We start from the raw sequence: 16317 nt of genomic DNA on the forward strand, positions 1-16317 counted from the left end.
TTACCATCTTAAGGTGGCTGAAAGTTAAAAGTTCAGTTAAATAAAAGGTTCAAGAAATTATTTAAGAATGTTTATGCCATACTTTGCCAAATTGTTCAAAGTGACCTATGTCAAGACAATAAAATGGAATGACAAAAATAATTTACTACAGGCCTCTGGAACAACGAAGAATTTTTAAAGTAACAGCAGATTAATTACAGAGAATGAGACTAATACAAATCTAGAACATCCTATCCCATATAGTACAAAAGAAAGCAGAATGAAATAAAGATCTTTACCTAGCAATGAAGGTTCCAGGTAGACATCTCATGGGAGGAGGTTCCAAAGTCCCAAAACCACTAGTGAAATTGCCTTATCTCTTGTCAGCAACCACTTCACCTCTAGAGGAAGGGGTACTCTGAAGAAAATAATAAAGCTGGATTTCTACGGGAAAAGACTGGGGTGAGGGGACTATTGAAACTGTTTCTATAAAAATTAAAATAAACACAAAAAGCAGAAATAGATTATTTTTCTAAAATGATTTTTCCAGGATCATAACTATGGCGCTCGCCCTCCTCCAACACCTCCAGCTTCTCCTCCTCCATCAGTTCTTATAAGCAAGAATGAAGTAGGCATATATAGTGCTCCCAATTTTGATGAGACCTCCAGTGCTACTACTATCAGCACATCTGAGGATGGAAGCTATGGAACGGACATAACCAGGTGCATTTGCGGATTTACACATGATGATGGATATATGATCTGTTGTGACAAATGCAGGTAAAGTAGTCTTGCGTCTACACAAATATTTAAGCATTTTTACTGTGTACCACAAAGACATGCTTCTTATCATGGAGGTCCATTCCCCTCCTCAGCAAACTGTTCTTAGGCTTATCACAGGAAATTGAAAGGCAGCATGGAAAAAGGGAATAAACAGAAGTTGTTGCCATTTCGCCCTTGTGATGGCTGTTATTGTGCTTGCCTGTACAGGCAGGGGAATTGACAGGCCAGCCAAGCCAGTAAAGACAAGTGGGGGTTGCACAATTTAGATCTCATCGTGAACCTATGGAAGATTAAAGGGGAAGCACTGGGCAGTGGGGAACCAAACTTACACTTGTACAGACATGATCCAGTGCCCAGGGACTATGCCATTAATGCCCTTATGACTAGAGGGGAAGCATGGCATTTTATCAAGACGTCTGTGCTGTCTAAAGCAGAACTTGTGGGGGGGGGGCGGAATAGTACGTGTACAGGCAGCAGATTCCCTAGGGATCTATTCTGAATTGTCAGCCTATGCTCACAGGCCAGTTTGTATATGAGCAGTTTCTGAAATGGAAACTCTGCAAAAGAACAAAATTCAGGTCCCTGTGTGACATTTTTGCATGCCCCTTTTGATGGCACTCATGGATTGAATTGTCTCATCTGTTTTAATGTTCTTTTGAAGTTGCAGATGTAGTGTTGTCAAGGGAAGGAAGGTGATGGTGGGTATTGGGGGAATAATACATAAAACAGATGATGTGTAGTAGAGAAGACCTTGTAACTGGCACAGCAGCACAGTATTCTACCCATTACAAGGGAAACTTCAGGGAACTTTGTAAGTCTTGAGTACATTTGAATAGTTTTTGCAAGTAACACTTTCTATATATTTTCCTCCCTAATTTAAGTGTTTGGCAGCACATTGATTGCATGGGGATCGATAGGCAGCATATTCCTGACATATACCTGTGTGAGCGTTGTCAACCTAGGTGAGTAATATATGGTTAATCAGAAATTACTGGTGTCAGAATATATCACTAGAATGGTCTGTTTAATGGCCCTGGTCCAGAGATTCTGGTGCATAGCACTGAGATGAGTATGCAGATGCATGTAAGGATCTCCACTGCTGAACAGGTGGACACCGGTAGCACTGACAGTTCACTTATCAGAGAGAAATGGATACCTGGAATCAGCTTCCCCAAGCCCAAAAGGCAATTAGGGCTTTCAAAAACAAATAGGTCACCATCCATTTGCCTGGAGAGACCAAGAACAGCAATCTGTGCACAGAAGGTGGTTTCCTTATGCAGAACAAGATCAGTGAAAACATATGAACACAAACATATTGACCAACAGATTAGCACTGACAAAAAGTTTGACATTGCAACTAATATTTGACCCGGAAAAGCCATTTGGGAAAAAAAAGTAAATTTATTTTATCTATAGTTGATGCAATATCATTATTTCCTCTTTAACTTATAGTGGAGATTTAATATTGCTTTGCTATATTGTCAGCCACCTGAAATTAAACTTCATATTCACCCCCTTCCATCTTGCTGGCAACATGAACATGGCATAAAGGCTGCTTTATGACGTAACGCAGGATGATTCAAAGAAATAAAGTTGCTTTCTAGCATGTAAACATCAGGGCGACTGGACCTTAGTTCATATAAACATTTGATAAATTTCTTTAAAAATTAAATGAAGTAGCTTTTCCTATTAAACACTAGCCCACAAAAATACTCTTTCAATAAGCATTACTAGCCATTTAACAACTTTTTAATACCCTAGTGTCTACTCTGTAAAACACACTTCACTTTTTATTACATTATTTGTAATAAATCTGTGATATTGTTATATTGTATTGCAGAATTAGTCATTGATTGAAAATGTGGTATCTTGTCCATAAAGCATTTTAAAGATCAGAATGAACAAATAAAAATTCAGTGGTCCCAATCACAAAGCCCAGGGACAGGTTTTAACATGTAGATCAGCTCTCCTATATGAGCAAAAATATGCCAGGTTGTGCACTAACTCCCTAAGCACCCTTGTGTGGAAGCTTATGAACACAGTTATGTGCTAGGGAATGCATGTCCAAATGCATAACAATACGTAAGCATCTGTGTTCTGCTCCTCTGTAAGAGGACAGTTGGAAATCCACCGCCATCATGCAGCATCTATCTCCCTCTATGTTCTGAAAGAGTCAAATGACCTTCCATCCTATAAGGAAAAGGGCTAAGAAATTTGTGCAGCCAGGCAACTGTCTTTCTAGCTATTGGCACTTGAGTGTGCATGAGAATGGCTTGAAGAGAATGGAAACAACCACTACTATTTCTTTAATGTATTTTTATGGAGCCTTAAAGTATGACATTCTCAATGCCCTAATGAGAACTGGGAGTTAGGGTAAGGCAATGCTGTGCATTACAGGTGATAGAAGCAATGCAGTCTTATTGTATTTTATACAAACTACCTTGAGTGTTCTTCTGGATTAAAGTCAATACAAATCATAAATAAGAGTGGAAATCATATTGGCTGTGTGGGCAAAATAATGATGTTGGGAGGAAGATGGACAGCTAAGGGCTGGAGTCGGTCTCTTCAGATTTTCTTCTAGTCCACACGTAATATAACAATGCTAATAAGACAACAGTAATTTAGGAGGATGATCCTGGATGAAGAAACTGGACTGGTTAGGCATGACCCAGTGTTAGAAACAGCTATGTCCAGCTAATTTGTTAGTCCAGAGTTGTCATAGAATAGTTAGAGATGGTTGTGGTCCATACAGTTTCCATCTAAACTCATCAGATGTCCTCTCAAACCAGTTGTCTTTTGTTGATTGCATGTCCTTGGTGTTCAGTACAAGGCATAGAGTGAAGATTCCCTAGATGAGTCCACAGAGGTGGTACTGGAATTAGTGTTGGAGACTTCCTAAGGTTTAATGCTGGGGGATTTCAACATCCATGTTGAGGTCACCATGTCAGGTGCAGCTGAGGACTTCACAGCTGTCCTGACAACTATGGAGCTTCCCAGTGGCCCAATGAATGCTGTAGGTCATATGCTTGACTTTGTAGTTCAGTTTTAGAACTATATTGGGGGTGAGGTTCAGTGGTTGAGATCTGCTTTGTATAAATAAGGTCCCAGGTTCAGGTCTCAGATTCAGTCTCCATTTAAAAGGATGATATAAAAGTCCTCCATCTAAGGTCCTGGAGAGCCGCTACCTGTCGAAGTAGACAACATTGACCTTGATAGATCAGTGGTCTGGCAGTATAAAACAACTTTTTGTGGGAGCTAGCTCTAGCTCTGTTCTCGTGGACAGATCATCACCAGGTGACATTTGGATTTATGGAAATCCCTGACTTTATTAGGTGGATGGATCAGATATGGTCCCAGTCTACTGAATTAAAAGAACTTCAAGATGTTCTCTGCTGCCTTGATAAGCATTTTCACTGATGCTGTCATTAGTCCCTGGAATGAGTGTTTAACATAATTGATCCTAAACACTCTTTCTCAGCATAGTAATAAAGTAGCTCTTTCTTCGTCTGAGAAGTGCTAGAAAGGAAAGTGATGGATAATTATGAAAGTGTAAATGACAGAAAACCTAGAACAAATCTAGTTGGTTATGGCTTGGAGCCCAACTGGTGTTGCTGGTGGCAACTAAACATACTGCCAGCACTGAATCTGTAAAATGCCATCTACTGGAGCTTTTTGAAGTTGCAAGAAATCTTAGCCATCCTCCTATCTCTTGACTAGTAAAGTTGTCATCAGCCTGCCATGGCTTTATTTGAGACGCGTTTTGCTGATAAAATCTCTCTCAGGTGTTCCAGCTTGGACACCACATTGATCAAGAGTTCTGAACCAGAAACCACTTGGCTAATCACAGTTGCTGGCATGATCAGTTGATTCCATTGCCGGATTCTAAGTATTTGAACAGATTGCCTTCCTGACTCCTGTTTCTTCATGGCTGACAGCAAAATCTTGGTAGATATTGCCTATCAGATGGTAAATCCATCTTTGCTGAAGAAGCATGTTCTACCAGCTGTGAAAGCAGTAGTAGGTACTCCTAAAGTCATTGGACCCAACTGTCCTTGGTTGCCTAACTTGGCTGTGGCTCAGTGGCAGGGCATCTGCATTGTAAGCAGAAAGTCTCAAGTTCAATCCCCAGCATCTCCAGTAAAAAAGATGAGAAAGACCTCTACCTCTGAAATTCTGGAGAGCTGCTGCCAGTCAGAATAGACAAGACTGACATTGGGAGACCAATAGCCTGACTCCGTATAAGGCAGCTTCAAATGTTCATAAGTTGTAGTCAAGGAAGGTACTGAGGAGTGGGTCAGCCTCAGTTACTTATGGTGATGCATTGACATTGATTATCACAAGCAGCTGTAATAGGGTGTCAGGCTTTGCTTTAGAAGTGAAGTTGTTTTGGTCACTGTAGTTGATTACCTTTACCAAAGATAGGAATAGGGCTGTGTAAAAATTCTTTGGGGTCTCTCAGCTCTTCCAGTATTATTTGACCAGTGTCATTGACTGTGTTTTGGGGTTAGGTCTTGAGGGAGGTACACTGTTCTACAGTGGCTCCACTACTTCACTGAAAGATGGCTTGCAAAATGTAGTGTAGAGTGGTTACTGTTTTTCCTTATGGGACCTGTCTTATGGAGAACCTCAGGGTTCTATTCGTCTCCCATGTTGTTTAACACATCTGTATGAGACCTCTGGGGGAGTTTATCTGGTGATGTGTAATGTGGTGTCATCAATGTGCTGATGACACCAGCTCTATTCCTTTTATCAGAACCAGGTAAAGCTATTGCTTTTATGTACTGGTGTCTGGAGACTGTAATGAATTGGAAGAGAATGAGTAAACTGAAGCTCAATACGTGTTAAGGCACTCAAGTTGCTGAAAGCTGGTTAGCAAGGAAAATACCCACCTTAGTTTGGGTTACACAATGTCTGACAGATCCAGTTTGATATTTGGGGTTTTTCCTGGACCCAGCTTTCATTGTGGAGTCCCGTGTAATCAGTATGCTCAGAAATGCCCTTTACAAATTTAGGCTGATCTGTTAGCTGTGTCTGCTACTAAAACAAAAGGATGCGGCTGCCATCATTTATGCCTGGGTGACTTCTAGATTAGTCTGTTGTAATCTGTTCTATGTAACGCTAACTATGAATAATGTCAGGAAGTTCCAGTTGGCCTCAAATGCTGCTGCCTATCTTTTGTCAGGTAAAAGCTGTAGGAGATGCATTCCCCCCCCCCGCTGTGCTGCAAGAATTAAATGATTCAAGATTGACCACTAGCCACTAGGAAAAGGGTCTTCTTATTAGTTATGGAACACTCTTCCCCCAAATATTCACTTGTTCCCCTTGCTTACCTCATTCCAGGAACAACTGAAAACTGTTCTCTTTTGCTAAACATTAACATCTATCAATAGGACCTTAATTGCTCAGTGACTGGTTGTTGGGTCTTTTTGTTGTTTTTTGCTGCTGTTTGAGATTCAGAGGTGTTTTTATATGTGTTTACATGCTGTGAATGCTTTTGAATTAGAACATGGTATTTTTTAAAAATTCATTTTCACAATTTGTATGTTTTAAAAGGTAAATAATGCGTGAATGTGAATATATCTCTTTAGTAGTTCTAGCTAAATAGTTCAGCTCTTCCGTCTCATTAATGATTCAGCTAGAGCAGAAGAAGCAAGGGGCTTTAGATGTGTCTACGTTATTTAGTTCTACTGTGTTTTATATCTCTGTTTTGCTCTGGGCTTTATACTGGTATAAAATTGCTAGAGGAGGCAGCTCCATGTTAGGTGTTTCACAGGGAAATACTATACAGAATTATTCCAGTCTAACCCCATTGATTTCTGTGGGCTTAAAGTGACGTAGCTGCATAGAATTGCACCGTAATTAGCGGTGAAAATGAGTTAGTATAGAACATTTTATATTTTTGATTATTTCTTCCATTTGACTTGTAGTCTCTGTAGAAAATTTTCCTTAAATGGTGCACTAACATGTTTTTTTCTCTTTGTTTCTTTTTTAAAAAACAGGAGTTTGGATAAAGAAAGGGCAATGTTGCTGCAACGTAGAAAAAGGGAAAACATGTCAGGTAGGTGGTATCAAAGTTGATAAAATCTAATTAAGTGGATTACTGAACTCTCTAATATATTGACACTGAATACTCTGTACCTTTTGATTTAAAGTCTTATCCTGTTATTGTTTCACCAAGAAATTAAATTGACTTTTAAATTCATCAAACAGAATATGTACATGGAGTGCCATGACAATGGAAATTGGTTCACTTTTCTGCATCACAGTGCTACTTCCTTCAGTGGTGGTTGCATAAAGCACAGAATATACCTCTTTAACATCACCTGCTCTGTTATGCTCTTTCCCCACTCTTCTGAAGGCACAGTGAATGCCACAGAGACTTTGAGGACAACAGTTTGGCTTTCATTTTGAATATTTTCAAAAAATGACTTTTGTGATACAGCAAAATGATAAGTCTTAGACAAACACATCCTTAAATATTATTGTTATATATCTGGTGCAAGGGAAGACAGTATGGTATAGTCCAGTCTCATCAGCTCTCAGAAGCTAAACAGGGTCGGTATTTCAATGGGAGACCACCAAGGAAGCTGAGGAAGGCAACATAAACCACCTCTGCTTCTCACTTGCCTTGAAATTCCCTTGCCGGGGTTATGATTAGGCAGTTGTGACTTGATAGTACTTACGTAAGTATATACTTTTGCCAAGTTTTTTGCTGTTAAAATACTGAGAATACACCTTGACCTGGACTTCAGTTGTAAGATAGGCACACCAGAAGAAAGGCTTAATACATGCATATAACCTTTATTGGCATACCGTAAATAGTTATGATCAGAAAGGCATAATACTCAGCCCGGTCTAGTTATGGACCATTTTGACCCTGTTTCACTGATGAATGTTGACAAGATCCTGGGATCTGTAAAGGCCACTACTTGTACTCTGGATCCTTGCCCATCCTTGCTGTTAAAATCATGTAATGACCACATCAACAAACCTATAGCATCTATTGTAAATTTCAGTAACTCAAAGCACCTTCCCTCGGCCATTGAAAGAGGTAGCTATCAAACCTCTACTTTAAAAAAAGATCCCTTCGGAAAAACAATGTGGCCATCTAATCTCCCCTTTCTAGGCAAAGTGATTGAGAGAGCAATAGTAGGCCAACTCCCATATTTTCTTGGATAACTCATCTGCTCTAAATCCTTTTCAGATATTGGTCTCCCCTCAAAATTAATTCAGAAACTCCAATTGTGCAGCATGCCGTGGCTTGGCTATTATTGGGAGCTAGAGGGAGCGCACGTATTTCTCGCATTCTGCAGATGCTCCCCTGGCTGCCCATCAGATACTGGGCTCAATTTAAGGTATTGGCCATCATGGCCCTCCGTGGCCTTGGACCCTCGTATCTGCCAGACCACCTCTCCCCCCTATGCTCCCCCATGACAGCTTCGCTCATCTGAACAGGACCTTCTGCAGGTGCCAACTTGCCAGTGGGCAAAATCAACAACTGCCCATACAAGTTCCTTCTCTGTTGTGGCCCCCACCTTGTGGAACAGCCTGATTGAAGAGGTCAAGAAGCTTCCCACTCTCCCAGATTTCCACAAACTATGCAAAACTGAATTATTCAAGAGGGATTTTCTACACAGACAATAGAGCTGCACTGTACAAAATGATTCACAAAATTACTTGGATAAATTATTAAGGACTGTGGTCTATACTGCTATGAATAACTTGCTATAAATAGGATCCTCATATGTAATTATTGCATCATGTAATGTGTCATGTTAATATGTAGGTTTTGCTTCAGTTCTGTTTTTAGATTTCTGGTTGGATCTACAACCCTAACCCCATTGCATCAGTTATTGAATGCCCCATCCTGTTGATTGTATTGACTCACTCTGTGTAATCTGGGTTGAGTCTAAGTGAGAAATGTAGACTATAAATAATGTAAATAAGAGTAAAACAAAACAAATATCAGAATACTAGGGAAAAGATATTGAATGAATAATTGGGTTTTCTTGCAGTAGAAACCTTTCTGATGAGTTTTTTAGTTTGATGAATGTCGAACAAATGCAGAAGCATTTTTAGAATGTCAAGATAAGCTAAAATCTTTTTGTGATGCTGCTTTTCATCTTCATGTTTCTGCGAGTTTCCTTTCCTTTTTACCTCTTCATGGTCAGCTTAAGATGGCAGGGTTTGAGGAACTAGACCTTGTTTTGGTCCTTCTTCCTTAGTGAAGACATGTCTTGATCATTAAGTGGTGAATTTATTCTTTGATTGGGTGAACATAACATTTAATTTCTTCTAATTATTCTAAATATAATATTAATACCAACTGCCCCTAAACTAACAGTTGAGTCATAATATATATGCTTTATTCTTACCTTACTACTATGGCCTATATGTCCCTTTTGTTACTATTATCCACTTATATATTATTCAAAAGGATTGTGAAGAACCTTACCAATATAATCTTTATCTAAGCAGATCATCTCTGAACATATTTTGTTCCTACATAATTATTCTAGCCAGGATTAAATGCTATCTCAAATATAGTATAATGCTTATTGAATTTCCATGTGATAACTTACTTCAATAATGCTAAGTCCAATACAATCTTATAATGTAACAGTTTCTAATTATGCAATCTTTACAAAACCTATACAAAATACAGTTCCCGTTTTTGTTGAAACTCTTCACTGGATGTTTTGTTTACTTAATTTGTCAGTTTAGCCATCACTGCTTACTCTGCTAATGTATTTTTCCAATCTTCAATGTCTGGGCATTCTTCTAACTTCTACTTTGATGCAATAACAACTCTTGCTGCTGAGATCATATATGACCCCTCACCTCATTCTTGAGGCTAAAGAGACTTGTTCCTCTTAAAAGTTTTTTTGTCATCAGTCATTCTAGTGAAGAATAAACTACATTTAAAGAAGAAATTAAGTTTAAAGAAGAAATTAAATTTAAAGGCTGTCAAAAATAGGACATTTTGGAGGACTTTCATTCATAGGGTCGCCATGAGTCGGAAGCGACTTGACGGCACTTAACACACACACAAAGAAGGAATGTTTCTGGATTTCCACATTTTTTCTGTGGGCAAGATGTCAGGTTTCATCCTTGGCATCTCCCACTGAAAAAGTCTCTGGTAACTGGACTTTGTCAAAAATCCTTTAAATCCATTCATCTATCCTCTATGGTGATATGCTCTATAAGAGAAAGTAAAAATTCTGTGGTTGTCTGCCTTGTCCACCAGTCGCAGGTTTCCTACTATTCTTTCCACACCTGTGTCCCTCTGTGGGCTCAGACCCAAGATCTTCCCCACCTCTCTGAGGTGAGATTGCCTGTCTTCCCATTAATTCAGTTCAGTACTCCCCCTCCATTCATGCTTGCTTGTATGCAGGGGGAACAGGATCCTATTTTATCTTATAGGAATCATCTGCTCCCAGGTGCTCCACCAGTTGTGTGAGTGGATCACAGCTGTTAAATCTATTGTATGGTGGTATTTCAACAAAACAAATGTAATTGTGAATTTCTTTTTTTTTTTTAGTTTAGTTTGCTATTTAGGTTAGAGCTAATGACCCAGGTAATTAGACCAGTGCTTTTAGAAAAGTAGAAACGTCACTCAATTATCCGATTACCTGAGTACAGTATTTAATAGGCCCTTTTGCACAGGTCCTCTTTAGACCTAATCTTGTGGAAATAAGTTTTACTGATTTCTGGTTACCCATTTTCAATTTCATAAATTTGGAAAAGTTCTGCATGTGAATATTTACAGTGGTTAGTGTGATTCATTCAAGGAATATTTCACTATTGGACAAAGTTTACATGATTTATTTTCATGCTTCCTTTGTGTCTTTGAAGATGGGGATACCAGTGCAACAGAAAGTGGTGATGAGGTCCCTGTAGAACTATATACTGCTTTTCAACACACACCAACTACAATTACTCTGACTGCTACACGAGTTACCAAGGTCACTGAGAAGAAAAGGAAGAAAAGTGGGGAGAAAGAACAAAACATCACAAAATGTAAAAAGGTAAACCAATTTTTAATATTTAGAGCAGGGGTGGGGAACGTCAGGCTCGGGGGGCGTTTAAGGCCCGTGAAATCATTTGGTCTGGCCCTTCATGGGTGGCAGATCTCTAGCTCAGAAGGATCTAAGACTGGCGATCCGCCCCCTCCCCCGGACAGGAATAGCCTCTATTCAAGGCAGATGTGAGTTTGTTTTGTCGAGAAAAGGAAACTTTTTCCCCCCTTGTAGAAGAGTCATTAGCTATGGAGCTGCTAGGACCACCCAAGAAATTGTATTAACCCTTTCCCACCCGGGCCATGGAGAAACATATTCCCTCTGTACCACAAGAGGGCTGGGGGCAGAAGTGGCAACAATGGAGAGGTTAAAGGGGGCAGGGGCAGAATGCGTGGGGGGCGAGTTCTTAGCCAGTGTGTCCTCATTTCATCCCTGCAGGCGGAGGTAGCAGGAGCCGGCTGTAGAATCCGGCCCCAACCATGCGGAACAGGAGCAACTCCGGCGTGTGGCTGGACGGCTATGCCTGGCTGGTGCAACAGACCATCCTGTGCCACCAGGTGGCCGAGTGCGCCACTGGTTGGATGCCTGCCTGCTTGCCCACGCCCGGGGGGGGGGGCAGGATTGTCTGGGGCAGCTGCCTGCTTGGGGCTTGGTCGGCTAATTTTTAAGTTGATAATTTTGTATGACCCGCGAATGATGTTATAAATATCCAAATGGCCCTTGGTGGAAAAAAGGTTCCCCACACCTGATTTAGAGTCTTGAGCAGCTTTCTATAATTTATAGTCACTGCCTTTTAGAAATTTAGAAATATGACCATGCAGGAGATTGGAAGGCAAGGGTCACTTGGTTTGTCTCTCACTAAAATGACCACAGAGATTGGCTACTGCTTAATGGGATGGTATCATAGAGAAGAGTTAGTATAAGGATACAAAGATCTCAAAGGAATGAGAGGGTGGAAGCACAGGCCTAGTGAAAGGAAGGTAGGATAAAGGGAAGTTGGCGCTGGGCCTCTCAGCCATCACAACACATCTTTATGACCGTATTTCCCATGCATTTTCCCATGATTTGATTAGAATCTCATTGATTCTAAAATAATGCTGAGCAAACAGGACAAAGCTGAGAGTGAAAGCTGCTGTACTGCTAGTAAAATGAAAATTCATTCATGAAGCAAAACTTCTGTGGGTTCTTTCTCATAGTGCTGCTGGAGGCTTTTCTTTTTTGATCATTTATAGGAAGTTTTGCTTTGGGTTTTCTTCTGCAAAATGCATATTTTGTGAAAAGTTGTGTTACTGTTTCCCCCCAGATAACGTCTGTTTTAATTAAAATACTTTTAACATGGCAGTTGTTTGTTTATTTCAGGCTTTTCGTGAAGGTTCAAGGAAATCTTCAAGAGTTAAGGTAAATAGAGCTGCTATTGAAATGCTAAATACTTGCAGTTCCATCATTTTGTTTATGGTATAGTAAACAATTATTTTCCTGTCCATTTTGTTTATCGTATGGGAGTTGGAAGGCAATAGATTGGTTCATACCACACATTCATAATTTCATAACTATAACTTTGTATGTGTGAATAAATATATCAAATACCAGAGGCAGAACTTTCATGCTCCCTCCCACATCACATGAAACTCAACACTTTAATTTAGCTCTGATTTAAAGTGGTATACATATGTGTTTACACAACTTTAAGAATTACACAACTTTAAGGTTGACAATGAGGAAATGGAAATTGTTCAAGACTTTCTATTCCTTGGCTCCACCATCAACCAAAAGGGAGACTGCAGCCAAGAAATCAGAAGGAGATTGAGACTGGGAAGGGCAGCCATGAAGGAGTTAGAAAATATTTTGAAGTGTAAGGATGTGTCACTGGCCACCAAGACTAGATTAATTCATGCCATCGTATTTCCTATTACTATGTATGGGTGTGAAAGCTGGACAGCGAAGAAAGCTGATAGGAAGAAAATAGATTCCTTTGAAATGTGGTGTTGGAGGAGAGTGTTACGGATTCCGTGGACTGCCAAAAAACAAACAAATCAGTGGGTTATAGATCAAATCAAGCCTGAACTGACCCTAGAAGCTAAAATGACTAAACCGAGGCTATCGTATTTTGTTCACATCATGAGACGACAAGAGTCACTGGAAAAGACAGTCATGTTAGGAAAAGTTAAGGGCAGCAGGAAAAGAGGAAGACCCAACAAGAGATGGATTGACTCAATAAAGGAAGCCACAGCCTTCAATTTACAAGATCTGAGCAAGGCTGTCAAAGATAGGGCATTTTGGAGGACTTTCATTCATAGGGTCGCCATGAGTTGGAAGCGACTTGACGGCACTTAACACACACACACACATATATATATGTGAACCTATCCTGTATATCAGATATGTTAACTTTTGCTGAGGAATTTTTTTATGAAATAGACTGCCTGAAATCTGTTAACTTTGATTCTTCTTCAGAGCGAAAGCCAGTTTCCCTGATATTTCAATTTACTGAAAGAATCAAAAATTGAAATCTTTCCCAAAATGGCTACTTAAGCATGAAAAGGTTATAAGTTCACCTAGAATTTTAGATCAGACTTCTTAAAAGAAAGATCAATTATATAATTTGTAGAACTAGCAATTTGTGTTGTCTGCAAAGAGATGAAAGTTAGTACCGACCAGAGATGTGAGGGTTTGAAAAATTAAAAGGGGTGTGTGTCAATTTTTTTGGAAGAAATGTTTTGATTTGTGGTTTTCCAGTGGAAAAATGAGAGTTTAGTGAAAAGCTGGAAAATGTTCCTACAAAATATTTTGTATTTTAGAAAGACTGGGATGCTTTATGTTTTAAGCATTATTTTAGCTGTCCTTTGTTTCCTCAGATTTTTTTCTAAAAACTAAGACTGACATTCTGCAGTATTTGGTAGTTACAATTCCTGCATATCCCATAGCTATGTGCAATTCTTAGATCCTCGTGAGATCTCTTCATCATCTGCAGCATGTGAAAAGAAGTGTTCTGTTTTTGGGAAGCATACACACAAAATGAAGAAACATGAAAAAGCAGAGACGCATGTTTGAATCCATGGAAACGTTAATTTCTTTAAAGACCAAAGAGATGAAAATAATGGTTCAGAATCTGATGATCTTTCAGAACCTGATTCTAATCAGAAATAGATTTTGAGATGGTAGTGCTTTTAAGTATACAATTATTGTTTAAATGACATGTGGCTACTTGTCCACATCTGTCATATTAACAGTAACAAAGAGATCAGTGTTGTGCTGAAGTGTAATATGAGGATTTACGGATAGTCCTCCTTACTGTCATCTGTTACTGTTGAGGCAGACACTAATTTTCTTTCAAACAACTGGCAGCAGTTGGAAAGAGGAAGTGTCTGTGGTGTTTACTATACACGGGTCCCACAGTTACCTATGGTGAACAGGTGTTGCAGGTTTTTTTTTTGTTGTTGGTTCTAGATCAGTGATACCCAAACTATTTTGGGCCACTGACCCTTTGGTTCCTTAAACTCATCCCCAGTGCCTCCTCACCTTACCCTATAAAAAGCATTATTCAGAATAGTGGTTTGCTATTCCACTAAGCAATATAGTAACAGTATAATTCAAAACAGAAACAATCAATTGCATATTTATTTAAAATTGAGCTAAAACTTTTAGTTTAATTTATTCAACAAAATTGATGAACTTCATCTAGTGATACCAGCTTTTCAAAGTCTAATAGTCATTTAGCAAGAATCTTAGATACTACATTTAGTAAGTATTTCACTGTTCAGTAAATTGTTAATGCGATGGATGGGCTTGATGAAGTGATACCAGTTTCCCAATGTCTGAGTTAAAGCCATTCAACAGGAATCTTAAATCACCATATTCAGTAATCGAGTCGATTTCTTTGCTTGGAGAGAAGTTGGATGACCATCAAATATGATTTTGGAAATGCAGCAAGGAGCCTCTTAACTACTGTCCATAGTGCAGGATAGTGATCAGAAATTTACTTCTGTAACCAAAACTCTTCTTAAACTTTGGCTTCAGCTGAATGTCATTTTATAGTTTGATTAGTTCTTCCACTACCCAACTTCCTCAGTATCTGAAAATGGATTTATTACCCAATCTGGAATTTCCATTGAAAGAAGATGCTTAGACGTATCTTCATGCAGCATATCCAAATGGTCACAAAAAACTTGCAGATCATCATCTTGTATCCCACCTTTCACTTCTAGCTTAGACAGGCTTGGAAACTGATATATTGTGACAGCCAATATTGCATTTGAATAGAGTAAACTCTGAAATAAATGTAGAGACAACAGATCTGGCCTTAATATGATTGACTTTGTTTTCTTGCAACTGCAAATTCATTTCATTGAACTGTGCAAATAGTTCTGATAAGTAAGCAATATCATGCCTGATCTCTTTGAGTTCATTTTTAGGCAAAGCATTTGTGTCTTCAAAAACTCCACAACGATGTCAAAATGATTGTGAAAGCATCTTACACAGTTGCCTTTTGATAGTCAACATACTTCACTTTGAAGCAGCAAATGTTCAGAATCTTCGTTCTCAACCCAGAGCTCCCAGGACAGTTGATCATTGAGAATATGGGCTTTAATTTTATTTACTGCAGTAATGACAGTGTGTAATGACTTGTGCAGGTGATCACTGAGGTTTTTTGCAACCATATATTGGCGATGAATGACACAGTGAATGGTGAAGACATTTAGCATTGCTTGTTTCGAGTAAGCAGCACACCCACAGTAGTGACCAGTCATTGATGGTACTCCATCAGTTGCACAAGCAAGTATATTAGTAAGCAGAATGTCCTTGACTTTGAAGAACTGCTCAACAATAGGAAATGTTGACTCCCCTTTAGTATCTGATTTGAGTTGCCTTGCAAATAACAACTCCTGAACCAAACTTTGATCTTTTATAAAGCACACATAAGCAAGAGGCAACATTCAGTTGCCTGGCAAAGTTGACTTATCCAGCTGCAATGCTACTTTTGTTGTCCTCAGTATGCTGCACAATGTATCTTCCACATTTTCAGCCATTTCATTTATGCGTCTTTGCACTGAATTGTTGTTGAGAGGAATCCACCAGATTTCAGCACTATGCAGAGGCAGAAACTTGGAGTGCCATTTGCCAGCATCTAGGCTTTAGCCGAGTCAGTCGTAAATAAGTGAACAACACAGTTGAAAGAGCCCACCTCCATTGTCCCCCTGCCTCCCCCTTGCCTCTTAGCGCCCTCCTAGATAATCCCACTGCCCCTCGGGGGTGGTATCACCCACTTTGGGAACCATTATTCTAGATAACACTAGTTGGAGAAGAGATGGTGTTGGATCCAAATAATAGTTGACTGGGGATGTGCTTGCCAAATGGATCCTTTCTGCTACCTTCTGAATTTTGCATTCCCCCATGTCACCAGAACTGCTTATCTAGCACAATGTGGTCTGCAGTGCAGGGAGCTGAAACTTATTATTTGGGACCAGTAGAATTGTGTGCTGTTGTGGGGACAGGAAACAAGAGTGCTGGAAAACTGAACAAAGTACAGAATGACTGA

The 16317-nt window shown here is 39.5% G+C and overlaps 1 protein-coding gene across 2 annotated transcripts in view; it reads left to right on the forward strand.

Annotated features, from left to right (window-relative positions):
- The window catches only part of KMT2E (lysine methyltransferase 2E (inactive)), a 69631-nt gene that overhangs the window by 21995 nt on the left and 31319 nt on the right, over positions 1-16317 (forward strand). For both annotated transcript variants that reach the window (XM_056846964.1, XM_056846965.1), the window contains exons 4-8: positions 530-759; positions 1644-1724; positions 6762-6820; positions 10618-10790; positions 12141-12179. In XM_056846964.1, coding sequence (XP_056702942.1) covers positions 530-759; positions 1644-1724; positions 6762-6820; positions 10618-10790; positions 12141-12179 — 582 coding nt within the window. The remainder of the gene's footprint in view (positions 1-529; positions 760-1643; positions 1725-6761; positions 6821-10617; positions 10791-12140; positions 12180-16317) is intronic.

This window comes from Euleptes europaea, chromosome 3 (genome assembly GCF_029931775.1).
Source record: "Euleptes europaea isolate rEulEur1 chromosome 3, rEulEur1.hap1, whole genome shotgun sequence".
In the NCBI taxonomy this organism is placed as follows: Eukaryota; Metazoa; Chordata; class Lepidosauria; order Squamata; family Sphaerodactylidae; genus Euleptes; species Euleptes europaea.